This window comes from Trichomonas vaginalis, chromosome VI, assembly GCF_026262505.1.
Source record: "Trichomonas vaginalis G3 chromosome VI, whole genome shotgun sequence".
NCBI classification, from domain to species: Eukaryota; Parabasalia; order Trichomonadida; family Trichomonadidae; genus Trichomonas; species Trichomonas vaginalis.
The window spans coordinates 15,262,773-15,289,001 of record NC_067208.1 but is presented as its reverse complement, the minus strand read 5'-3'; the positions used below and the strand labels follow the sequence as shown (position 1 = coordinate 15,289,001).

At 31.1% G+C, this 26,229-nt stretch overlaps 9 protein-coding genes across 9 annotated transcripts; 2 read left to right on the top strand and 7 right to left on the bottom strand.

Moving 5' to 3' along the window:
• Positions 1-1,199: 1,199 nt before the first annotated feature.
• TVAGG3_0869320 (protein serine/threonine kinase protein) lies at positions 1,200-2,452 on the bottom strand (the record flags this gene model as incomplete). Its single annotated transcript, XM_001326573.1, has 1 exon — positions 1,463-2,452. One exon carries the CDS (start codon positions 2,450-2,452, stop codon positions 1,463-1,465), a length of 990 nt encoding a protein of 329 aa, XP_001326608.1.
• A 1,233-nt stretch (positions 2,453-3,685) lies between these two features.
• On the top strand, positions 3,686-6,447 carry TVAGG3_0869310 (protein ubiquitination; the record flags this gene model as incomplete). The annotated part of the gene is made up of 1 exon (XM_001326574.1): positions 5,021-6,151. One exon carries the CDS (start codon positions 5,021-5,023, stop codon positions 6,149-6,151), a length of 1,131 nt encoding a protein of 376 aa, XP_001326609.1.
• A 121-nt stretch (positions 6,448-6,568) lies between these two features.
• On the bottom strand, positions 6,569-8,679 carry TVAGG3_0869300 (regulation of response to stimulus; the record flags this gene model as incomplete). The annotated part of the gene is made up of 1 exon (XM_001326575.1): positions 6,670-8,679. The coding sequence occupies one exon, from the start codon at positions 8,677-8,679 to the stop codon at positions 6,670-6,672; it is 2,010 nt and encodes a 669-aa protein (XP_001326610.1).
• Positions 8,680-10,230: 1,551 nt separating this feature from the next.
• TVAGG3_0869290 (spectrin binding) lies at positions 10,231-11,675 on the bottom strand (the record flags this gene model as incomplete). Its single annotated transcript, XM_001326576.2, has 1 exon — positions 10,359-11,663. The coding sequence occupies one exon, from the start codon at positions 11,661-11,663 to the stop codon at positions 10,359-10,361; it is 1,305 nt and encodes a 434-aa protein (XP_001326611.1).
• Positions 11,676-12,500: 825 nt separating this feature from the next.
• TVAGG3_0869280 (phosphatidylinositol-4,5-bisphosphate 5-phosphatase protein) lies at positions 12,501-14,411 on the bottom strand (the record flags this gene model as incomplete). Its single annotated transcript, XM_001326577.1, has 1 exon — positions 12,585-14,411. One exon carries the CDS (start codon positions 14,409-14,411, stop codon positions 12,585-12,587), a length of 1,827 nt encoding a protein of 608 aa, XP_001326612.1.
• A 488-nt stretch (positions 14,412-14,899) lies between these two features.
• TVAGG3_0869270 (uncharacterized protein) lies at positions 14,900-17,140 on the bottom strand (the record flags this gene model as incomplete). Its single annotated transcript, XM_001326578.1, has 1 exon — positions 14,927-17,140. The coding sequence occupies one exon, from the start codon at positions 17,138-17,140 to the stop codon at positions 14,927-14,929; it is 2,214 nt and encodes a 737-aa protein (XP_001326613.1).
• A 357-nt stretch (positions 17,141-17,497) lies between these two features.
• Positions 17,498-18,474, bottom strand: TVAGG3_0869260 (uncharacterized protein; the record flags this gene model as incomplete). Its single annotated transcript, XM_001326579.1, has 1 exon — positions 17,503-18,474. One exon carries the CDS (start codon positions 18,472-18,474, stop codon positions 17,503-17,505), a length of 972 nt encoding a protein of 323 aa, XP_001326614.1.
• A 487-nt stretch (positions 18,475-18,961) lies between these two features.
• TVAGG3_0869250 (disulfide-isomerase C17h9.14C-related family) lies at positions 18,962-20,461 on the bottom strand (the record flags this gene model as incomplete). The annotated part of the gene is made up of 1 exon (XM_001326580.1): positions 19,281-20,459. One exon carries the CDS (start codon positions 20,457-20,459, stop codon positions 19,281-19,283), a length of 1,179 nt encoding a protein of 392 aa, XP_001326615.1.
• A 711-nt stretch (positions 20,462-21,172) lies between these two features.
• TVAGG3_0869240 (DNA helicase RECQ family member family) lies at positions 21,173-25,923 on the top strand (the record flags this gene model as incomplete). The annotated part of the gene is made up of 1 exon (XM_001326581.1): positions 21,573-25,916. One exon carries the CDS (start codon positions 21,573-21,575, stop codon positions 25,914-25,916), a length of 4,344 nt encoding a protein of 1,447 aa, XP_001326616.1.
• Between the last annotated feature and the right edge of the window lie 306 nt (positions 25,924-26,229).

Below are 26,229 nucleotides of genomic sequence, written 5' to 3'. Positions count from 1 at the left end.
CAATGCAGTTCTTGATTCTTGCAGCATAATTAGGAAATTGTTCAGTAAGTAATTGAAATTCAAATTCCGGAATTCTTCTTTAAGATCAATTAACGCATTTAGAGAATACTCTAGCTTCTCCACCTGAATGTTTTCATTTATAAAATTAGTTGCTATTAAACCAAGAAGATCATCAGATACTCTAATTTGTTGAAAAAGTTCAGATAATTTTTGAGGTATTTTTCTGTAAATTGTGAGAAGACTGAAGCCCAAATTGTATCCAAATTGGAATAACATATCTTCAAACATGTCATTATGCTGAATTATATATTGAGCAATATCAAACAAAAGCTCTTCATCATCAATAATTATACCCATGAGTTCATTAGCATCACTATGCTGCTCTAAATTATCAATTCCATCAATATGCTCTTAGATGAAATAAAAACAACATTGTAAAATCTCTGTGCTCGTATGGCCAAATGTCTTAATGAGGATATTGAAAGAATACATGCAATCTTCTTCATATCCATTAATAAATTTGTATATAATTTTTATTGTTTGCTCTCCTAAATCTACATGATCTTTTTCAGCGATACTAATGATGTTTGCGAGAATACATAGCCATTTACTAATGTATGGTCCGATTTCGTTGGAATTTAGCAGTACTTCGTGCAATTCTGCAATATCAGGGAAAATTGTTGGATTTAGATTTTTTGATACATTCTTCATTACATCAAAAGTAGAAAGAATGAAATCTGATGATTGCCCTTGTAAAAACGAAATATCCTCAAGTGCCAGTTTGGCATCTTGGAGATAGTTTTCTTTATCATCAGTTAGAAAATATTATTAATCATTTCTTCAGTTGATTGCAATAAATTGGTTATAATGTTAAAACTTTGTATCATAATGAATAACTCATTTAAGTTATCATTCTCTCCATTTGGAATCTTATCAAGTAACTGTTCAAAAGGTAGCAATTCATTAATATAATTATTTTCAAGATCCATTAAACATACATAAGCTTTTCCAGCATATATTGGGCCTGATTCTGTGCTTGATTTCATAGCCTCTAAGGTAACTTCTGCCGCAGCTGGGAGAAGTCTGTTTTTGCCTTCTTCCTCTGTTTCTTGATTGTAAACATTCAGCTATAAACATTAAGAAGAGTGAGCTTAATAATGAAGTGTATTATGCATCAAGTAATTCAGGCAGAATTCTGTTATAAATTAATTCAAGGTCAACTTGCGAATATAAAATATCAGGAAAACGCATCAATACCTTGAATCCAAAAATAGTGCATAAAGAATTTGGAAAATATCTGGAGATTGACTTATGAGCATTGACTCATCAAAATACCATTCTTTTTCTTTCTAGCACTTCTAAAATAAAAATCTTCAAAATAATATTGGACAGAAATTACAAATAATAAACAATTTAAACTATCAACAACGCACAAACAAATAATATACTTAAATCAGAAATACTATAATTTTGGAAGTCGACAATTTCCAGAAATAGATCCTCTTCTTTGTCGAGCAACCTGGCCAGCCCTTGGAATAAGTATTTTAGATGATAATTTCAAGGCAACTGGCTTATGTAAACATGGAATGAATGAACCTTTTGAACCGACAGATAAAATCTTTTCGTGTGGGTTCATGCAATGAGCAAGTGGTATTGGGGTATGACCATCAGCGAAAAACTGTGAATCTCTGAGCATTAAAGCCGATGGTCTGTTTTGTGGATTAATATCCAGCATTTTCTTTATCAAGGAAACTAGAGCAAGGTCAACAATTGAATCAAATACCGGATCCTTTCTGTTTCCAGATCGTATTTCATCATCTGACCAAGGAAGTTTTCCAAAAGTCATCTGATAAAATGTAACGCCAAGGGCAAAAATATCGGTTTTAAATGGATCGTATGCTTCCTCCTTTAATACTTCGAAAGCAACATACGCTAATGTTCCACAAGGTTGGTCAACTAATTGATGAGGTTTAAGCCAAGAACAAAGATTAAAGTCTGCCAATTTCGGACGCCCGTATGCATCTACAAATATATTGGATGGCTTAATGTCTCGATGAGCGAAACCTCTTGTGTGGCATAACGATAAGCCGTCAAGTATATCGTGTCCGATATTTTGGATTTGACGTACTGAAAATGATTTCCCAGCATTTACCATGTCTTGAATCGTACCTCCAGGAAAATATTCTAAAATAATAATGAAATAATCTTCGCAGAAGAATTTATCAAAAACACGAATAATATTAGGGTGGTCAAGGTCTGTAAGTGCATTAAACTCGGCATCTACAATATCACCATTCTCTGCAACGACAGATGAATCTATTAAAGATACTTTTGCTGCGAAAACTTGATTATACTTATGGCTTTTGACGGTATATACTACAGAATAACTTCCTGCTCCAATTATGTCAAGAAAAGTGTAATTATTAATCACTGTGGGTAACTTTTCTAACATTGGAAAAAAATTGTTTTTCATCAACTCAGAAAACCAAAATCTGACAGCTTTTGAAAGGGGCTCAGAAAATTCCAAAGAAGGATTTCTTCATTTTATATAACTTTGTGAGGAAATAAATTTCGAGTTTCAAAAGAAAACAGAAGCTTCCTTTTAAATATTGGTGTTTATTTGGTTTCTAGTACATATGATGAAAATCATAAAATGAATTTTTACATCAATAAAATTACATTCTGCAAAAGTAATAGTATTCACAATACCTAAAAAGATAAACATGAAATTTCATATTTTTGTCATCTTTATTATAATTAGCCGGCAATTATTCATATCAGATAATATGTATACTCACCTATTTCAATCAAATATAACTCTAATAATTTTTGTGTGAAGCTTTTAATTGAGATGCAATTCAAATCGAATATTTTTATTATTTTGAAAAACAATTACCCTCGTATATGTAGATTAAGTTATTCTTATTTTTTTCAAATTGTGATCTGCGGAATAAAAGTTTGAGACAATTTTGCAAATTACCTCAGACTATTTCAGAGGATTGAGTTGCCACTCAATCCTCTGAAATAGTCTGTGGTAATTTTTAGTCTCTACACTATTTCAATATAAGCTCCATTTTTAAACAGTTTTTAAAAATCGAGCATTGAAAAGTGTGATGAGACATTGCGATTACTTTTTGTTTTCAAAAGTTCGAATTATTCCGATATTAGTATGCAATAATTAATTCAATGACTTTTATTTAACTTGAGCCAAATTGTAAGTAAACAAATAATTGATTTAGTAAAATACAAAAATGATTAGTTGTATGTGAGTTCCATAGCTTTTATTTTTTGGTTTTACATCACTTGACAAGATATTTCATTTTCTTTTGTGATCCAGATCGATATCTCATGAATGAAACACATTGAATGGCATTATTCAATTCCACTAATATTCTTTGTAATATCGTAATGTGATTACATTCCCTTTCGATATTCTATCACTGGAAAACATAACAAATTTTTCAAACTCATTTTCTATTATGATAATTAAGTTGTCAATTTATCGATGTGAATCCAAAAAGATATTCCAGAATACCTTTTAGTCTCAAATATATTCTTTGTATGATTTATTGATTGAGGATTTATAAAAGATGAAAATACAAAAATATTTGGGGTAGATATATTATTTGTCAAGGAAATATTGATAAAAATAATGTAAGAATGTAACGAATAATAAGATATGAATGTCTTCGTATAGATTCTGAAATGTCTCTGTATAAATTTGTCAACTAATTTATTTTAAATTATCAGATGATCAAATGGGTCAAAGAAAAGACAGAGTAACTTAAATTATTAAAGCAAGATTAAAGTGCATCAATTACAAACATCAACAAAGAACTTCTGGATTGAGACAACAGAGATAATGGTCCAAAAGTTCATATCACTCTTCGAATAGTAAATCAATGATTAATTACTTAAATCAAAGTTAGAATGAAATCATTTCTGATGATTCTCAACCAATTCTTGATGAAGATGAATATTCCTATAATATAAGGCATGATTCAACTGAAAAGAAGTCAATGGTTTCAAATTTTACCAAACAAGATAACGAAGAAGAGGATTCATTCATTTTAAGTGAGGTTGTATTTGAGAACAAGAAATTCTACAACCAAAGGGATATAAAAAATTAAGAAAATAAGATGTAATTAGTAACAATTTTGATTAACTATACAAAACTTAAGAGCTATGATTACCAACATATCAAACCAGTAATTTTTAAATTAGTTGTAATCAAAATCAGATCATCTGAAACATCTAAAGCTGAATTAACTAACGCATCATCAGTTTGTTAACAAAAATAGAATTGTAGAAATTTTACTTATGTGTGAGCGTTGCTTATTGTAATATTTATATTAAATCTAAGTTTACTTAATTCACAATTTATTATTATTTGATTTTTCAAAAAAAATTACATGAAATTAAAAAAGACATACTCGAATGCGGTTTAATTTTCATTTATTTTAAGGAAATAAAAATATAACGGCTTATCATATTTATGACCTGAGCTCTAACAGTTAATATCGAATACTTAGCGCAAAATATTTCACCATATATCGATCAAAATAAACTTTTTGATTTATTTGATCGGGCAAATATCGCAAAAGCATTAAGAAAAGCCTCACTTAATTCAAATGATTACACGAGATTACTTTCTCTAGGAAATTCAAAATGCAAATTGTCCGAATTATACAATTGTGTACATGAGTGCAATGTTTTGGTTAATTCATTTGAAGATGCAATCAATATTCTGAAAAGCTACAATAATGTTCTTAAACTTAAATCATCATGCGGACTTATTGATTTCTTTGAAAAATACAAGACAGTATTCGTATCTGATTTAGGATCAAAAACTAATATTCAAAATCTTCAGTTAAAGTTATCTAAACTAGAAAATGACAACCTTCAATTAACACAGTCCATCAATGATTTCAAAAGCATTTCCCAATTACGTGAATCAGAAGATTTCGAAGAAATTTACAATTTATTTAAAAAATTTTCAGAAATAGGCTATGAAGAAAAAATGTCTCTTTCGTTGGCAGTCAAATTAGATGAGAAGCAAAATGATGGTGAGCAAACTCCACTCCTTCACTCATGTCAAATGGGTGATTTACATTTAACGAAATCCCTCATTGAAGGAGGTTGTAATAGAGATGTAGTTAGTAAGTATGGAAATAACTGTTTAGTAGTTGCATCCAACTTTGGACATATTGACATTGTTGAATATTTGATTGAAATCGGTTTTGACATGAATTGGCGAAACGAAGCTGATGGATTTAATGCAATACTTGTTGCATCAGAAAAAGGTCATCTTGAAATTGTTAAATATCTTGATAGCATTGGATGCGATATAAATTCTAAAACAAATACTAATGCAAATTGTATTTACTTAGCATCATTACATGGTCATCTTGATACAGTCAAATATCTTATTTCGTGTGGAGTTGATCCAAATGAAAGAAATAATAATGGATTTGATGCAATACTTGCTGTATCACAAGAAGGTCATCTTGAAATTGTTAAATATCTTCAGAGTATTGGATGTGATGTAAATTCTAAAACAAATAATAATACAAATTGCATGTACTTAGCATCATTTAAAGGTCATCTTGATACGGTCAAATATCTTATTTCATGTGGAGTTGATCCAAATGAAAAAGATAATGATGGATTTAATGCAATACTTGCTGCATCACAAGAAGGTCATCTTGAAATTGTTAAATATCTTCAAAGTATTGGATGTGATGTAAATTCTAAAACAAATAATAATACAAATTGCATGTACTTAGCATCATTTAAAGGTCATCTTGATACGGTCAAATATCTTATTTCATGTGGAGTTGATCCAAATGAAAAAGATGATAATGGATTTAATGCAATACTTGTAGCATCATATGCAGGTCATCTTGAAGTCATTAAATATCTCCTAATGAATGGGTGTAACAAAAATGATAAAACCAATAATAATGTTACTTCACTTCATTGGGCGGCTGCAAATGGTCATCTTGATGTTGTTGAATTTTTAATTTCAATTCGTGTCAACCTTAACGAAAAAAACAAAGATGGAAAAACAGCACTTGATTTAGCAAGAGAAAATCAGGATCAAAATGAGAATTACGAGGAGATAATAAATCTTCTTCTTAAATCAATTTAAATTTACTAACTATTATCATTTTTAAAAGTATTAAATGTCTCTTTGATCTTTTTATTTCCTGAGCGCACTAAGCAATCTTTTTGTACTTTAAAAATTCTCAAAAAAATTAATGGAAAGTAGAGATTAAAATATCTTTCAATTTATCTCTCATGTAATAAAAATTTTGAGGCTGCGCTCTTAAATGTCCCTATGTTAGTGAATTTCATCTCATTTTTGAAAATACTCTCAATATATATTGAATTCTGATGTATTTTATAAAAAATTGAATTTTGAGTATAATAAAGTTGAATTGAAACAATTATTTGAGCAAAATAGTTTAAGAGAAATAACATTCAAATTTGCTAATTGAATGGATACTGAAACTGAGAAAAAAAACTATAGAATTGAAAATTCAAGTTAAAAGATGCGTGTTGAATGCTAGAAATAAATCATAAAAAATAAATATATTTATATAAAACAAATCGATAATAAGTCACTCTTTGTTCAAAAAGTTTATGAAAAGCTTACAATAATAAGTGTTAATTATAGATTGATGCCATGAAACCGACAGCTAACAGAGAATCTCTAAATGGTTGTCGAGGTGGATCCTGATTTGTAATAGAAACATCTTTTTCTTCTATTTCACTATCTTCTATGTTGCCACTAGCACCCTCAATGTATTTAAAACAGCTTATACCTAAACTTCTTTTGATTAGAGTGCATTTTGAGCATTTTTGTTCATGCGATTTTGTTTGGAACTCGTCCTCTGTGAGTACTATAACAGTTTTGTTACAAAACTTAAGAAAAGGATAATTTTGTGTTACATAAATTCTTGTTGCAAAGTCATATATATCTCTGACTGTTGCTTCATGTGTTATGTCTGTTGTTCCGGTATAGAAAACTTCAAAGCAACGCTTGAAAGCATCATCTGATCTAAATCCTGATCCAATAATAATTTTGCACAAACTATTACTGATTAAGTTAAATGTTTGAACATAAAATGTTGATGGGAACTTAATAATTTTCAATTTATCGCAGGAATAAAAAACGCCAGTTCCAAGATTACGAACTAATGGTGGGATTTCAACATATGTGAGATCTGTGCAATTTTCAAATGCATAATCATACATATAAGTTAATTTAGCTGGCAAATTAATGGTTGCTAAACTTGAGCAATATGCAAAACCTCTCTTTTTGATATATTTTAATTCTTCAGGGAATATAATATTTGTCAAACTTGTGCAATTATAAAATGCATATTCTTCTATTACAGTTACATTTTCTGGTATTTGTATTTCTTTGAGGGATGAACAATGTGCAAACATACTATAACTAATAGTTGTTAAATTATAAGGAAACACAACCGTTGTTAGATTTGAGCAACCAATAAAAAGGAAATCTCCAAAGTCAAGTAAATTTGTAGGAAAGGTAACTTTTGTTAAGTAAGGACATCCTGAAAATATTCTACTGTCAAGAGATTTTAATGTATCTGGAATAACGAATTCTTTGAAACCACAACCAGCAATAACTCCTCTTGCTAGTCTTGTAATTGCACTTGGAATATTGATATTTCTCAAACTTGTACAGTTTTCAAAACAAAATGATTCAATATATGTGATATGTGAGATATCGATTTCTGTTAAACTGTAACAGTTACAAAAAGTTTTGGTATATAATTTATCAATAACGGATGGGATTGTAAATGTCTTAAGACTTTTACAATCACGAAATGATTCTGGAGGTATGTCTGTTATACCTGCTGGAAATGATATTTCTTCTAAACTTTCACATCCAACTAATGATCCAGATTTAAATTTTGTAACTTTTGGCATATCAAGTTTAATCAAACTTTTACAACCATACAAACACCTAACTGGTAAATAGTTAATGTTAATGAATATCTCTTTGATACTACTACAATTCAAAAAAGCAGAATCCCCTATGAAAGTTAATTTAGAAGATAAATTAATTTTTTGTAAATTGAAACAGTTTTCAAATGCGAAGTAGCCAAGAAATTCTAAATTTTGTAAATCAGGAATATCAGTCAAGTTATAACAATTTTCAAAAGCGTTAGATTCAATTGTATTCATTGTATTAGAAAAATTAATAAAACGCAAATTATTACATCCATAAAACGTAAGGTATTCTATTGTGGTGACTGATTTTGGTAATGATATCGTTTCAAGACTTGAACATTTATAAAAACAGCTTTCTCCAATACGTGTAACTGATTCAGGAATATTAATTGTTGATAAATTACTGCAGGAATAAAATACGCTAGAACTTATATCTTGTAAACTCTTGGGAAGAATTACCTGATTTAATTTTGTAAGACCAGAGAATGATGTATACTCTAGTGATGTAACACCTTCATTAATATTTATATATTGAAGATTGAAAAAATCTTTAAAGTAGTTAGAAGGAATTTTTCGTGCATTTAAAACTGTTAAAGATATGATTTGTGCAGAGTTAATTGAATTACTGCAAGATGATGAAAAATCTATAGAATATGTTCCATCGTCTCCTGTTTGTTGAATACAGTAGCTCATCCAAATATAATTTGAGAAGAAAAAATTGAATTTGGTTGTATTAAAAATTGTCTGAAGTATTATAATGTGTTGCCAAATACATTATAAAGAACTTTTATTCAAAAATTGGCGATTGGATTTTTGTGAGAAACCGAAAAATACACAGAAAACTAATCAAATGAATTTTGAATTTAGTAATATTAACAATGAGAACCAAAAATAAAGAAGTGTAAAAAGTGTATTTTGAATGTTGTAAATTTTTGAAAAATATTGACAGATAAATACATTAATATAGTGGATGCTTAAAAACATAGAAAGTTCATCAATAAAATTAATGAGTTCCTAACCGAAATTTAGAATCCGCAAATTTATAATTTATTATTATAACATGATTGGATGTGATTTATCATATCGATAAAATCTGAACGATAGTCAAAAAAATGGATGAGAAAAAAATCAATTTGTGCATTATAATAATAAATTTTAGATAAGGGTTTCGTTTTGCGAAAAAAACGTACAATACGCAATTTCGCTAAAAAAACATTTAGCTAGCAATTTCGACCTTTGACTCCACTCAAGACGTCACTTTTTTAATTTTGCGGTATCATATTTTTGGAAAATCTTTATGAATATTATATAAAAAGTCTCTTTAATATCTATATTTCATATTTTTATCGATTTTTAAAGTTTTTGCGAAAAGTATTCAATTATTTTTGCTATTTGGTCGGGTAAATGTCAGATTTGCGACATTTTCTGATATGATATTCAGATTCTACATTGATAATAATGCTTATAGAACCCTCTTGCTATTGTGTCAAAATTGCGAAACCGATAGCAAAAATATCTCGCAATATCAAAATTGAGATATTGAGTGAATTATGCATTATAGAGATTAAAAATCTGATTTGTGAAAACATCTCATCAGTTTCTAGCTAATTCAAAAATCTTTACTATCTTATTCGATTAAAATGAAAAGGGAATAGTTTCATTATGCTTTAAATGACAGCCTTATAATATAATCATAGTTTTCGCTCAATATGCAGCATTTTTTTTTCGAAATCTATGGTCAATATCCTAAATACTGATTGCTTTGCATTCATATCTCTTACATTTTCTATACCCACATCACTATTCATTGCTATTCCTATCTTTTTCATTTTTGTTTGTTTCTCATAATTTCTCAAAAAACATGATAACTTGATATTTGTAAATATCATACTTTATAACGTAAATAAGAACTTGACCTATTAAGAAAAGCAGTAATGAAAAGAAAATCTGAAATTCATAAAAATTACAAGTTTCTGATGACAATTAGCTTAATTAAACCAGATACAAGATTATATAATTGTATTTTCTATCCAATTATCCATATAATATCTTATCCAGAAAAAATAACTTGATCAATACCAAATGATTTTTTAACTAGTAAATAAAGTATTTTCTTTACACACACATTGTATATCATAGTTTTTTTTTGGTTTCGCAAAACATCCAAAAACAAATATGCTATAAAAGTGACAATTTTAGCAAAACGAAACCCTTATTTTAGAGAAAATATTCGCAAAAATAAGGCTTAACTTTTGTTAACTTTACAAAATTACAGTTTAAGAGTAAAATTTGATATTAATTTTAAATTAATATTATAGTGTAATAGCCGATGAAAATCTAAAACGATTTTAAAAAAAACGTATAAATAAAATTTAATCATAATCAGAAGAAATTGTTATCTTTCTTGCAACGAACTTCTGTTCTTTAACATGAAGTTCTAAGTTGGAATACTCCAATGGAGTATTGCCTATTTCATTCTTTGCATTTGTATCGGCGCCATTCTCGATCAAAACAGAAGCTGTTTCAATGTACTGACGCATTAATGCATTATGAAGTGGTGTATTTCCGAAATCGTTGGCAGCATTGCAATTTCCGCCGTATTGGATGATGATTTCGGCTGTTTCCTTTGAATTGTAGCTAGCAGCGAAATGAAGTGGTGTATCTCCGATTTCGTTCTTTGCTGTGATATCTGCGCCATTTTCGAGTAAGACTTTAGCGCATTCGTAGCTGTTGGAACCAGCTGCGTAATGTAATGGTGTTTCGTAGTTCATTCCTCTGCAGTTAACATCTGCTCCTAAGTCAATTAATGACTTTGTTAAGGTTGGAACAAAGAAATAAGAACTCATCATGAGGTTCTTGTCTTTATCGCGACCCATATCAATAACAATCAAGAAGGCACCAAGATTGTTGTAGATTGAGCAGTCAAATGAGTCAACTGAGATCGTTGAGTTGTTAAGAATGTAAATAATGGAATCAAGGTTATGAGATGCTAAGGCATATATGAAGCATGAGTAGTCTGGTGGGAAGTAGCGAAGGCATTCAATAAGAATGGCTACACTTCTACCAAGAAAAGCAAATTCAAGGCATTTGCGGGTAAGGGCTACTTCATAGTTGGATCTTAAGAACTTGAAGATCAACTCTGCACCATAGTATGCGGACCATTCGATCAAATACTTTCCTTCGATGTATTCATTGACTTTGATTTGGTCTTGGTGGACAAGATCAAGGAATCTATCAAAGTCATCGTTCATAATGTAGTAAAGAGCAGTGCCTTCCTTATGAACTTCAAGGATTTGGTCAATGGTCAGATCAGAATATTTTCCGAGGCGCCAATTCATGTCGTACTCCTGGTTAATGAGGGCATCAAATGGATAATTGAACTGACCCTGCTTCAATCTTGGCTGAAATTCCTCAAATACCATCTTGAATAACTCCCAGTAGCCTCTTGTGTACTTGTCGTTGAACTTGCAGGCTTTCTGGATGGCTTGAAGTAACTGGATGGCTGGAAAGTGGTACTTCCTGATTGCGATTTGGGTAATTGATTCGAATAATTCTTTGATATCATCGTAATCATTGGTGCTGAGCTGATAGAGATAATCAAAGACCTTGATGTAATCGGAATAGCGCTTATTCATGCCTCTGTAGACATCAAGACATGGTGTTTCTTCTATTCCCATGACAAAAATGAGATAAAAATCAGAGCTCTCACAAAAATTAAAACAAATATAATTTGGAAATATTTCATATACATTAGTGTGATCAAATGTGAATTTCCCATATGGCTTATTTCAAAAAACCGAAAACCATGAGTTTTTGACCGTTTATGTGAAAATTCAATGATTATCCAATTTCAGTACAATTCTACGAAATCATCGATCGTTTATGGCGTATCTAACTTATCCGCCTATCTATGTGAATAAATACTATCAAGCTGAAAATTAGGCTTAACTTCAGCGACCAATAGATACCTCAAATTTCTCATGAAATATTTTGAGAGTGATTTCTCCCACAAAAAATTATTTTCTGAAGATATCGGCAAAAATCAGCTGATTTGTAATCTACCGGAATTTCGATAATAATCACTATTTTAACACTTGTGATATATACAATAATACCAAAATCAATCAACGTTACATTCAAAATCTTTATTGACAATGAAAATATCGAGCCTTCAAGAATTTTACTACGATAAATAGCTTGGAAAGTACCTATATCAGATAAATTATGATTTTATTACTTTCAAAAGATCAAAATTAATTTATCGTGCAAAAAGATCATTGATTAAGTATCTGAGATTTTGTGAATACATATGTTTCAAGTAATACATTAATTTCTTCTGATAATAATTCCTATTTGATGATCCAAAAAGGAAAATTGGGAAAATCTTGGAACCGCATTAATAAGAGAATCCCCAATTCTCTAATATTTTATATAAAAACTCTTATCGTTCATGTTTCATGACGACAAATCCGAAAATATCAAGTTTCACATAATGAAATCTAAATTCATAAAAATTACTTAATCTATATGTTTATTAACAAAGATAATATTATATTTGATATCAAATATCAATAGATCTATATCAAAACAAAAATATATTAAATAGTTGAAACAGAAAAGAAGGAATGAGATCCTCTTTCTGCGTTAATTGAACATATCTCTTGTTCTTTTATTGGTTTGTCTACAACAATTGTCAATTCGACTGTTTTATGTGCCAAAATTCCTGATTTCGGAGTAATATGGATAAAATCAGGGACAACACCAAGCTCCCACTTGCCAAATGATATGTTTTGGTTATAAATCGAAAACGTTTGTGGCTCTCCGACTTTCAAAATTAAATCATTTGGTTTTGAAATGATTTTAAGCTGATTGAGCTCGAATATGGAGTCTATATGCTTATTTTCTTCATGTTTATACATTTTCATGCGTTTTTCGTCAGCTAAAACTATATCAAAAATATAATCTGCGACAACTGGTCGATGATCAGAAAATTGGACGTCATACGATCTGTATTTGGCACATACTGGCTCTGAAGGATAATCTGGATCAGTATGATCAGTTTTTCCGGATAATTTCATTCGATTATTACAACAAACAACAGGAAGTGCTGAACTCTCAAAGTAAAGGTCATCATTAAGTCCTGTCCATAATTTTGGTTTGGATGTTCGGATCAAAACTCGATCTGTCCATGAAGGAGTCCTTAATTTTGCTGATGTATCATAAGTATTACAGTTTTCATCGAATTTAAAGGTTGGATTGAAGTTTATTTCGCCTTCTTTGAATTTTCCAATTATATCGTCTGTTCTCATTACGTTTTTAAGTTGATCATTTTGCAATAATTTTTGATAATCTTTTTCTTTGATTAGATTTAAGGTATCATGGTAAGGAAGATCAATTCTATAGTTCAGATCGCCAAATACTACGGTGTAATCATCAATATTTTGGTCAATTTTTGATAAAATTGTTTTGAATTGGAAATTTCTGTCTTCTAAACTCTCAGTATGAGCTTCAAGATGAGCTCCTACTACACACATCTTAGTATTATCAATCGTTAGCCTCGAAACGCAGCAAGATTTGTTTGCAGCCAAACCATTAACTCCTAATCTCATTGAAAACAAATTTTCTACAGAAATATAATGTCTTGAATCCGAGTTTTTGAAAGCAATCGTAAAAACACCTCCTAATTGATCAAAATAAATGGCCTGATAGTTATACCACGAAGCAGCATCGCATAACCTATTAATCCACTCTTGTTTCAGGTCGGAACCTCCAAGGAGAATGGCCTTTGCTGAAAAATCTATCTCTTCGATGGCTATATAAACAACTTCGGACCCAGAAGCGAAAATGAATGAAATTTCTTTGGATGTCCATTCTGTTGGTACTTTTTGTTCAACATTCCATGTGAGAAAACTTATTTTAATTTGAGATTTTTGTAAAAAATATCCAGAATTCAAAGTTAGATTTCGGCTGAGAAATGTCTTCATTGAGTCAGCAAAGTAATGGATTGGGAATAATGGAAATGTAGGGTTCTTGATTTCAACAGAGTTAATTGGTAAAGAATAAGTCAAATAGAATGGTGTATTGAAATCATTATGAGGGCAGTTATCAAAATCTGAAAGGAATGAACATAAGTTGATTTGTGTGTTAATTAAATTTGCAGCTAGGAAATTTTCTAATTCAATTTTGATTATTTTAATCGAATTTTCTGGTATAAGGATAGTAATTGTGTTTTCATCTGATGAAGAAGAAATTAGTTTCGTTAATTGTACAACACAGTGTACTTTTCCATCAAGAACAAAAATTAAATATCCAAATTTGAGCGAATTTTGATGCAACTTGATCAACACTCTAATGTTTTTATGATCAGGATATATTAAAGCTGGTAAATCTATCCATCGCCCACAATTTGCTATAAATTCTTCCATTCTTCTATAAAAAAATTCTGAAATTTGGAAACCCAAGAATTTATCATTATTCTAAACATTGGTAAGAACAAGCAAATAACACTTTAAAATTCAGATCTCAATAAGAAAAATAAATTTGTCATTAGATTATCTAGCAATTGAGTTTCACAATCAATACAATAACTTAATTTTCTTCCCACAAGCATAAATTTATTATCCAACAATTGAATTCCAGTATGAAAACTATCTTATTAAATTCTGCGCGTCAATTGTCTTTTGATTCAAAAAAAAACATTGTTATAAGTGCAATCACTTCCATAATAGGAGTACTTTCGATATTAAAATTGTGGATTTACTATTATATTGATGTGCAAAATATACGCACTAAATATGTGTAGCACTGAGAATAATTTCCTGAATGTCAACACCTTATATAGTTATAAGATCATTAATCAATGGTAATGTAATAATATTATAGAATGAAAATGCAAAAAAAGAAAATTATTTTGGTAAATAATACAACAACAATAAATTTTTTATTTCTTAGACTTCTTTGAAGATTTACTTGCTTCGGATGCATCGTCACCATCCTTCGATGAAACAGATTTCTTCTTTTTCGGAGGACTTGCAGTAGAATCTCTTTTCTTCGATTTCTTCTTTTCAGATGATTTAGAAGCTTCAGAACCAACAGAAGTTTGAGAATTAACATTTGGTATTTTTCCTGATGAAGTTGTTTTCTTTTTCACAACTTTCTTTTCCATTTTTCCTTCACTGAAAACTATGAAGTCAGGAAGTTCTTCCAATTTATCAATTTCACCAGTCTTAATCATTTCTTCGAGTTTCTTGACTTCTTCTTCCAAGAAATCAACTTCTTCCTTCATTTTTTGTTTCTTTTCTGTATTCTTTTGTTGAATAGTTTCTAATTTTTGTTTTGCTTCTCCAATTTGATTTCGGACTTTCTCTGTTGCCTTTTTGTTTTCATCTAAATCTGCTTTAAGTTTCTTCTCTTTCTCTCTTAATTCCATTAATTGTGCTTCGATTGTTTCGTTCTTTGAAGCAAATTCTGTTTTTTCAAATTCCAAATTTTGTTCTTTTTCAACAATTTGTTTGTGTAATGTTGATGTTTCGTTTGACTCTGCATCCAAAATACTAATAGTTTTCTCTTCAATTGTTTTGATCTTATCTTTCTTGTTCGTGTTTTCTTTGATTAATTCCTCCAAAATCTCGTTTTTCCGCTTCAATTCTGCTGATGCATATTGCATCTGTAAATATGTGTTTCTTGCTGGTTGTTTCTTTTTCCTTTTGAGTGTTTCGTTGTTCCTTGCACATATTTCATTGAGAGCGTTAAATGAGAAGTGGTTTATCTGTGTTCCGCTGACATTAATTTTCAAAATGTGACGGTTTTCTTTGAAAATTGTTTCGAAAACTGTTCCTGTCTGTTCTAAGAAGAAATTATTGCACATTTCGAGAGAAATTAATGACGGACAAAGTATTGATGCTTCTGCAATTGCTCTTCCGCCTTTATCTGTGATCATTGCCGTTGAAAGATTTAATGATGAAATTGTTTTGTTAGAACTAAGAACAGTTGCCAGTGCTAATGCTGTTTCATCACCTAACTTGTTCTGTGATAAGTTCAAAGTGGCTAAAACTTCATTCTTATATAGGGCATTTACTAATGCGACACCTCCTTTAGTAGTTATCTGGCAATTCCTTAAATGTAGCTCTACAATGGTTTGATTTATCTCTAGAGCGTGTGCAATTGCTTCAGCTCCATCGTCGCCAACAACATTATCACTTAAATCAAGATATCCGAGATATTTTGTTTGTTCAATGAACTTGGCAAACTTAAAAGCTACTTCTGGCATAAAACAATTATCGCTTAAGTCGATATAGAATAAATGAGGATAATCTCCTTGTTCATTTGAGTTTTTCTTCTTAGTTGGGTTTAACAAATAATCAGCAAATGCAACGCCAAACTGATATTCTGGTTTTGGACTTGCATTCAAGTAATTTGAACTAAGATCTAATCTGATTAGAGTAGAATTATATCCTAATCCATTTGTAATGAAGTCTGTCGAAAGTATTGGTCGAACGTCAGCTAATTTCTTCTTTTCTGAATCGATATTATTCGCACTTAAAAATTTCAATGAAGAAGACTGAGACAAGAGTTTAATTAAAATGGATTCAACAGGTTGGAATGTAGATTCGGGATGCATTGTAAAATCGCAGCCACTGACTCCGAGTGTTTGGAAATTTGTTGATTTTATAATTGCGTCAACAAGGATAGATAATGTTGCAGGAGTGATAGTATTTGCATGCACTGCTTTTTCGGTGATTCCTAATTGTAATGAAAGTAAGTGATTTGACAAAATCATGTTAGCCATGTGATTCGCTGATTTATCTGAGATATCATTACATCCAATATTCAGAGTTTGAATTCCTTTGTTTAATTGTATGAAATGTGCTAGAATTCCTAAACCTTGATCCTTTAAAGAGTTGCAATAAACATCAATTTTTCGTAAATCTGTTCTATTTCGACTGAATTTTGCAATAGTATTAGCAGCTGCACTTCCAATATGAATCGATCGTAAAATCATTGATTGTCCGAATACTTTGTTCTTTAATTTGGAACTGAACCTGAAAAATTCCTCGCGAGTTGGCTCTTCTTGTGTATCTTTACATCTAGATACATATAACTCTTCAAGAAATAGTAATTGATCTGGAACTTCCTCTTCTTCTGTTTCCGCCATTTCTACGCAGGAAATTAAATAACGTACAATAAGTAGGGATAATAATTTCCCATCAAAATAGGATTTTATGCATTACATTGCAATGGATGAGAATTTTTACTGAGAAAAATGCAAGAATTCAAGAAATTGAAAGATATGAAATTCCAAAACAACATATCCCAAGTTGTGTATCTAACTAATCGATTTAACTATTTGAATATAGAAATTATTTCATGTTGTTTTTCCAATTAACAAATTTTTCTAAGTGAAATAAGAAAAATTGTATACATTTCATTGTATAAAACTATGAGATCTGCTGAAAAATAGGGTGTATAAAAAGAACTCAAACAATTTATAATAAAAACAAAAAAATCAAACAAAAATTATTCATTTGGTGCTTCTTCTCTAGGAGAATTATTCTCAGATAGCTTCGTTGTAACTTTTTGTTCCTCAACAATGAGGTCTTCCATAGCCATCTTTTGTTGATATCTAACAAGCCAGCCTCTAACATGTTTCTGGATAAGAACAGCGCATTGGTTGAGATGCTTGATCTCTTTACGTGCAAGATAACCACGCCAAATGCGCTGAATAGTAAGTGCCTTTTGATTTAATAATTTTTCGTGTCTTGCCATGTAGCGATCTTCATTATGCTTCTTTAGAAGCTCAACTCTCTTCTTAACAAGTGCTACAAGCTCTGCAGAAAGGATTTTCTGCTTTGCTCTGAGCTCATTTGCTCTTGTTGGTGCAGCTCCTGCCAAAGCCATAGGAGTTGTACCTTGTTTAAGAGATGCGATAGTATGCTTAATGGCGTTTTTATTCTGAAAATCTTCGAAGATTTTAAGACGAGAACGTAAATTTGAAATAGCTTCCTGTTGTTCGTGAATAAGGATCTTCAATTCATTATTTTGGTGAACAATATCTTGTTTTGAAAAGAAATTACGCTGTTCATTTGAAACAAGCAATGAATAGGAAATTGTATCATAAGATGGAGTTTTTTCATTGGCACTATCTACCTCCACAAATGTAGGATCGACTTTCTCTCTAAATGATGTGAGATGCTTCGAAAAAATATTCAATTCGTTGTCTCTTTCTTTGATTCTTTCTTCAAAGTCTAGTAACCACTTTTTGAATGTGCAAAATGGGGTTGGTTTATCTGATGCTAGCATGTTATCTATTTTTTCTTGTTCTTCATCAATTTGTTTCACAATATTATCGATTTGTAAAGCTAAATCTGCGAATTTTTCGTAAGGATGTGGCTTTTTTTTATTCTGAAGAGCAGGAAGTTTAAGAGCTTCCGGATTCATCGTGCCAATGAAGTCCTGCGGTTCGAATCTCGATGTCGGAAGCCTATTCATTTTCTTATCAAAACGAGCAAAAAAAGTGCCGAATAAAAATTTTACATTGAAAATACATCATTCGCATTAGTTGTAGAATGATAGTGCATATACTGTACGTATGCGGATTGATTTTCTTCCACTAATAGATTCACCAGAAAAATGGAAATTGATTTTAAATAGCATTTCAAGGAGGTATTATCATATGGTGGCAGCTACAATCAGATTAATTTTAATAGCAAAATACATTTTTATACAACGTGTGTGCTAAAAGTGTTTTATCAACAGAAATATGAAAAAGATTTTATCAAAAAATGAGAGAGATTATCATTTAATAAAAGCAAATGAGTATATTCATATAAGTAATCCTATTAGTAATTATACACTCCTTTAAATCCCATTCTTCAAATTCCAAAAAAAAATTCAAAAATTTAAAAATAAAAAGGAAAACTACGATTTTATCATGAAAATTGAAGAAATATAAAATTTTTGGAAACATAAATATGGTTTATAATTGAAGTTTATATTAAAATATACAATTTCACTGTTTTAATTTTTATTGATTTTGAAATATTATTCACAATTTCACCAAACTCGTCTTAATTCAGCCTTTTAATGAGGTTCTCTTATTTGTTTCGGAAGATAAGCCGCAAACACTTAGTACCTTGAAAAGTCAGTCTAATTTGTCTTTATTTTAAAAGGTTTCATGGTACTGGTATGGAAATTGTAACTCAAATTTGAAATGAATTCAAAATAAAGTGAAATGATGAAACTTTATTCGTAAAAAAACAAGAAATTTACAAACATATAAAGTTAAAAACATAATTTCACTTAAATCCGCATTGATCATAAGAACACCTACGCTTTAAATCTCGTATTTGATGAACTGCAATCCATAATTTATAAAGCAAGACAATAATTGAAATTCCTCCAACAAACTTAATCCAAAACACATAATCAAGAACAACTGGCATTACATAAACTCTTATTTTGCCTTGGAATCCTGCACCAATACCTTCTTCTTTCGTAATCCCATTCCAAGAATCTGATACCCAGTTAACGAACTCTTTTTTGTTGCTGAAATCACCCTTAAAGTGATAGTATACTTTTCTGTTCAGATTTACTATTGAAATCCATGGCTTTTGCTCTGGATCGTATTCAATTTCTTTACAAAACTTCGTATACTCCGTGCAATCTATTTCGACTGACTTAAAACCTTCTGGGAAATCTTTTGAATAGGAAATTAAGCGATTGGTATATTTGTGTTTCGTATCTTCGATAACAAGGAAAGGTTCTTTAAGCTGAACTTGTATATCAAAGAATGACTTAGATGCAATACCAAATGGAGGGTATATGTGTTCGAGAATAAATCTTTCGATCTTATTGAAAGAATTTGAAGAATTTATTGTATATTCGATTTTTGCAGGACTGTAGTAATATGCAATAATTGGATCTGCTGATTTGTATTTTTGATACGTAAGGTTCAGAAACTTAACAGGGTAAGAATTATATTTGTTGGCAAGTTTTAAATAAAAATCGCTCATATGAGATCCGCTAAGATCTTGACAGATAAATATTGATGTGTTGATGTTTTCTTTCAATTTGTTAGCTAATTGTTCTTTAGATTTTATCTGTATAACTGTCGGCTCGATATGCCTTTCTATAAATGCCTTTACTTCTTCATATGTTCTCGATTCCTCGAATTTCTCTGCCTTTTCTATTGAAGAAGTGGTAAAATAGATTCGTGGAGTACCTGTTCCTGGAAATTTATCGCATAATTTAGTGTCTGAATCACAATTTATTGTTGCTATTGTCAAATTTTTGTTGTTAGAGAAGTGGCTTTCAATCTTTTCTTTAATAGGTTTATATTGATAACAATGCTGGCACCATTGAGAGATTAGTGTAACCAAAATGGGTTTATGCTCTGCTTCTGTGAAGTATTTTTGGTAGTTTTTAAGTGTAATTGTGTTAACTGAAAGAGAGTTTAAAAGGAAAAAGCAGATCATTGAAAACTGTCAGATCTTTTGATAGGAACGGTGGTTTATATAATTGAATATTAAAATATGAACGTATAGTGTTCATTCTGATTTCGCATTTTCAGATTCGAAGGTTCTCAAAAATTGTGAGACGATCATTTCAATATTGATATTTATTAAATAAATATAATATGAATTAATTATTAGATTTTCTTTTTCAATAGATTGTCAAAAAAAGTGAAGATCCGAGTACTGATACTCTTATTGCGTTATCTTATATTGTTTAGACAATAAATACTATCATACTATTCAAACAGTCACATCATGAATTAAATTTGGGAGATTCTCCAATCGATTGTTATACAGACTTCTTCTACTGAAAGATACAATTACTCAAAAAAGTTTGATATATCCAGAGCATGACAAACTATAAATATATGTCTGTTTTTCTAATTTTGGATTCTTGAAACCTAATAATATGAAACTGTGGTAGTGGCCGTTGATTATAAAGTACTTAGTAGCATTGAAGAGATACAAGGAGGCATCTTTTAATTTTATAAGGATAAGTTCAAAAATATGATCAATATATCTGGTTTAATGGAGAAATGGTAGGGAATCATCTTTACTCCCCAAATCTAACACACCATGATAAATTTATCACTCAGAATCATGATTAATTGTAAGCAAAAAAAGGCGGGGATTTTGACGTAAAGTTCTCAAAAAATTTAAAGAATCGATCTGAGGGAAGAAATGAAGAAAGTTGACAGCAATTTCTCATCTCTTCTCTCAGATTTTGGAGATAATTATGAGTCAGAATTCAGGGAAGGGTTTGTTTTTTCAAACAATCAAAATTTCCAAAAACCAGATCGCAATATCGAGTTATTACAAGAAAAGTCAGGGATTAAATACGAGAAACATCTTAATAATAACTCAAAACTTCAGCAACCTGGGACAGAATTTATTGACAAAAATGGATTTCTGCAAAAAATAATTTCGAATTTTCATTCAAATCAAAATACAACATCTTCTGCAATAAACACACCTAAGAATCTGACAAATACGAACCAAAAGACAGAAATTACAAATATATCGCAAAATAATTTACAAAATATTCCCAAAACAGAAAAATTATAACCAACACCCATGACACCTCAAGTAAATAGTTCGGATTCAAAAGAAAATAATACAATTCAAGCCAAAATTGAAACAAATAATTTTGAAAGTAACGAAAATTTACCAACCGCAGAGCTTACTGGGTTTGATAAAAAGCTTATTGACTACGAGCAACAAATGGAAACGCTTAACATGCTAATACGAGAAAAACTCTTGAATAATCCAGAGGATACAGAAATCGAGTCTCTAAGAGCTGAACGTAGATATCTATACCAGCAAATGGAGCAATTTGAAGAAAAAGTACAAAAATCTAAAAAATATTCTTCAACTCCAAAGCCAAAACTATTCACAGCAATTCCAAAAATTGATACGCGTGAAAATAGAATTACTGAGACTCCTAAAGCCGAATTACCGAACCGTAATTCGAATGATATCAAGGAGGAAGCTCCTTATGAGGTAATTCATGATGATGATTCACTGGTTAATACAATTCGTGAAACTGTAGATTTGTATTCACCGAAAACTAAGCTGCCTGATAAAAAAGTAAATTTAGTACCGGAAACTCCAGCAACGCCAAAGCCAGCTACAAAATCAGGTGAGATTCTTGATTCTCCAAAGCCTGCTCGACGAGTTAGCGCTGATAACTTTGATATTCCGCTGATTCCGAAATTTACACCGAAATCTTTCGAAGAAATGCAAGCTCAACTTGCACAGCGTAGTAACAGCAATAAGAGTATCGATGGAAGTGTTAAAGGTACTCCTGATAATTCGACAAATGCAAGTCAGAGAATGAATTCGACTGAAAATGTAGTTAGTAGCTCTGTAGTGGCAGATAACTCCACAACTGGAAGTCAAAATCGCGAAAGTAGTCAATTGGTAAGTTCTCGTTTGTTATTAAATGATGGAAATTCGTCTGGTCCGATAATTCAAACAGGTAGCGTCCTTCCAATACCATCAAAGTACATGATCAATGATTTGGAAGGTGAAGTTGAAGATACACCAAATCTTATTGATGATGAAGAAGCTGATGGATTCATGGATAACGATAATGAAATACAGGTTAGTATTTCACCAGCTTTAGAAACGAAAATAAATGAAGTTAACAAGAAAGTCTTTAAGCATTCTCATTTTAGAGGCCGTCAAAGGGATGCAATTGCAGCAGCCTTAAATGGCGAAGATGTTTTCGTATTAATGCCAACAGGAGGTGGAAAATCTCTTTGTTACCAGCTTCCTGGATTCATTCAAATGGGTGTTACCATTGTAATTTCTCCTTTAATTTCTTTAATTCAAGATCAAGTTCGATCATTAACAGAATTAGGACTTGATGCAATGGCATATGGCCAAGAAACAACAGCAGCAGACTATAATGAAATAGTTAGAAAGATAAATAATGGAAGATTAAGATTCTTATTTATGACTCCAGAGAAAATCATGATGGGCTCAATAAATACAAGATTCATTGGTTCTATCTATGAGAAGAAGAGATTAACAAGATTTGTTATTGATAAAGCTCACTGTGTAAGCCAATGGGGACATGATTTTCGTCCTGATTACACTCAACTTGGAGTTTTGAAGACAATGTATCCTGATATTCCAATCATGGCGTTGACAGCTACAGCAACAGATGCAGTACAAAGAGATATCAAAGAAATTCTTAATATTAGGAATTGCCACGTTTTCAAATCATCTTTCAACAGACCAAATATTTTCTACGAAGTCATTCAAAAAGAAGAAAATTCAAAGGATGAAATGATTAGATGGATCAAAGCACATGGGTATGAGAATTCCACAGGAATCATCTTTTGTATGACAACACCCGAAACAGTTAATTTATCCCAGTACATGAATACTAAAGGATTTAATACTGCTTATTACCATGGAAAAATGGAAAATGCCGATCGTAAGAAAGTTCAAGAAATGTGGATGAATAACCAAATCAGAGTCATTGTTGCAACACTAGCATTTGGAATGGGTATTGATAAACCTGATGTTAGATATGTCATTCATATGACAATGCCAAGATCACTAGAAGCTTATTATCAAGAAAGTGGAAGAGCTGGACGTGATGGTAAACAAAGTCACTGCCTTTTGTTCTTTTCTATGGGTGATAAAGCAAGAGTTCATAGACTAATTTCTTATACTGAAAGCGAAGAACAAATAAAGAATAAAGACAGATTGGAAGTTGAAGAAAATCTATTAGAACATATGGCAGAATATGGCTTAGATAAAACAACATGCAGAAGAGTTTTGCTTTTGTCTTATTTCGGAGAACAATTCGATCCGGATAACTGTGGTATGACATGTGATAATTGTCAAAAACAGAATCTCAATCGAGCTAAAATCGAATATGATTTGACAGCGCATATGAAGAATATTGCGAATTTGGTTAATGATATCAATAAGAAACGCAAGTCATCTCCATATGCAACGACAAATTATATTATTGATGTTTATGTTGGTTCCAAAGCCAAAAAAGTTACAGATTCAAGAGATAACAATCTCCCTGAATATGGTTTAGGAGTTGAACTTAGAGGAGCGAAGAAAATTTTTATTCATCAATGTTTGCAAGAATTACTAAGAAGAAATGTTTTGAAAATGGAAAATCATGATTCACAATATGGAGTCATAGAGTTTTTCAATGCTTCTGATGGATTTCAAACAAAAGTTCAAAATTTGCAACCATTTATTTATGCAGAATATGTTGAAAGCGAAGGCGATGAATTATCAAGAGAAGACATGTTCATATTCAAGGAATTGGTAAAGATGAGAGATTTCCTTATTCAAGATGCAAACAGAGAATCATTTATGCCTTCAACAATGCTGCAACTCATCGCTAAAATTAAGCCAAAGACTACAGAAGAGTTGAAGAAGATGAAGGTTATGAATAAAGGAAGAATGGATCGACTTGGTCATGCAATATTAAATGTTTTGAATAGCGGTCAATTCAATCCTGAAGGAATTCAATCGAATCTTCATAAATATCAAGGACACATTACTCCATCAGCAATTCCTTCACAACAACAGATTCCACCACCTCCTCCACCAGTCCAGCAGACTCCAAGGAAAACTAGAGGAAGAAAGAAGAAGAATGCTCAGTCAGAAACTCAAGCCACTGAAGATCAAACTCAACAGCAAAGTTCAGTTTCTTTGCCACTTCCTCAACCCCAGCAACAGTCACCAAATATTCCAACTATTCCTCCTCAACAAAGTATACCAGTTAATCCTCCTCAACAAAATGTTCTAGTTAATCCTCCTCAACAAAATGTTTCAATTAATCCTTCTCAGCAGCAGAATGTTTCAATTAATCCTCCTCAACAGCAGAATGTTCCTGTTATTCCTATGAAACAACCAGTCATTCCGCCAACTTCTGGAACTATGCCTAGGAACATTCCAAATCAACAAAACTCATCTGTTCAACAAAATATTCCAGCATCAAATCAGCAAGTTCCAATCAGACAACCTAATGCTCCTATCACAGTGCAACCTAATACTCCTTCAACGCAACAACGACCAGTTCAAACTCCTCAAAGTTATCCATCTCAGCAGAATATTCCAAAGCCAAATATTCCAAAAGTTCCGCAGACTCTACCTCCAGATTTGGATATTGTTATACCTGTAGGTCATACTCCGCCTCATTCTCAAAACAAGCCAAAGAATCGACAAGCCAAATATCTTGAAAGCCAAGCCATTAATTATCAAATGCCTCCACCAAGAACAGTTCCTGCTCCAGATTTTGAAGAAATTACTGCTTCATCTCAGAGAGAAAAGAAAAATACTGCAAACTCGACACCAAAGAAATCTCCAACAATTGTTCAGATTCCTCAAAATATCATTGCTGCAAACATTGCAATGGCACAGCAACAAAAAGCTCAAGCAAATTCTACTCCACAACAAAAACCAAAACATTATATTGCCCCAATTCCAGAAGAAATTGTTGAAGAGGAGCGACAACAAATGCAAACTCCTACTCAGCAGCAAGCTCCACCAAAGCCCACACCACCACCATTTAAACCTATTCATCATCCAGAAACATATTTAATTGATTCTGATTCAAGTGTTGAAGAAGTTCCTTCTACTCCTGTTAAGCCTATCAATACACCTGCTCAACAAAACAATATTCCTAACTCTCCTTCACCTGCTATATTACAAAATAACATTTCCCAGAAGCAGATACCATCAACTCCAGTTGTTTCTCAGTCAAAAGAGCCTCAAACTCCTCAAAGAAGTGAGATTTCTCCTGCTCCAACTCCTCCAAGACAAGCAATGGATCAAATGGGAGCTGGAATTCCTCCACCTCCAAAGAACATTACACCAGAAGTTGCTGCATGGCTTGCCCAAGTCTTTACACAAATGGCACAAAATGGAAGCCAATAATAGTCTCATTGACCAATTAATTTTATTATTAATTTATTATTTGTATGTTTTCTTATTCGAAAATCTAAAATCATTCCTATTGTTGAAATTGAAAATGTTAATCTTTATCTTTAGCTTTCACTAGATTCTAACATGACATATTAATATCATCAATTTATGAGATTATTTAAGTGCAATATATCATCTTCTAAAGAGATTTATTAGACATTCTTTTTAGCAATATATATCCATGAACATATATGAATAACATATCCAATTCCTTGACAAAAGTAATGCACATGAAGTCTTAAACCTTCAATTATTAAACTAAGTT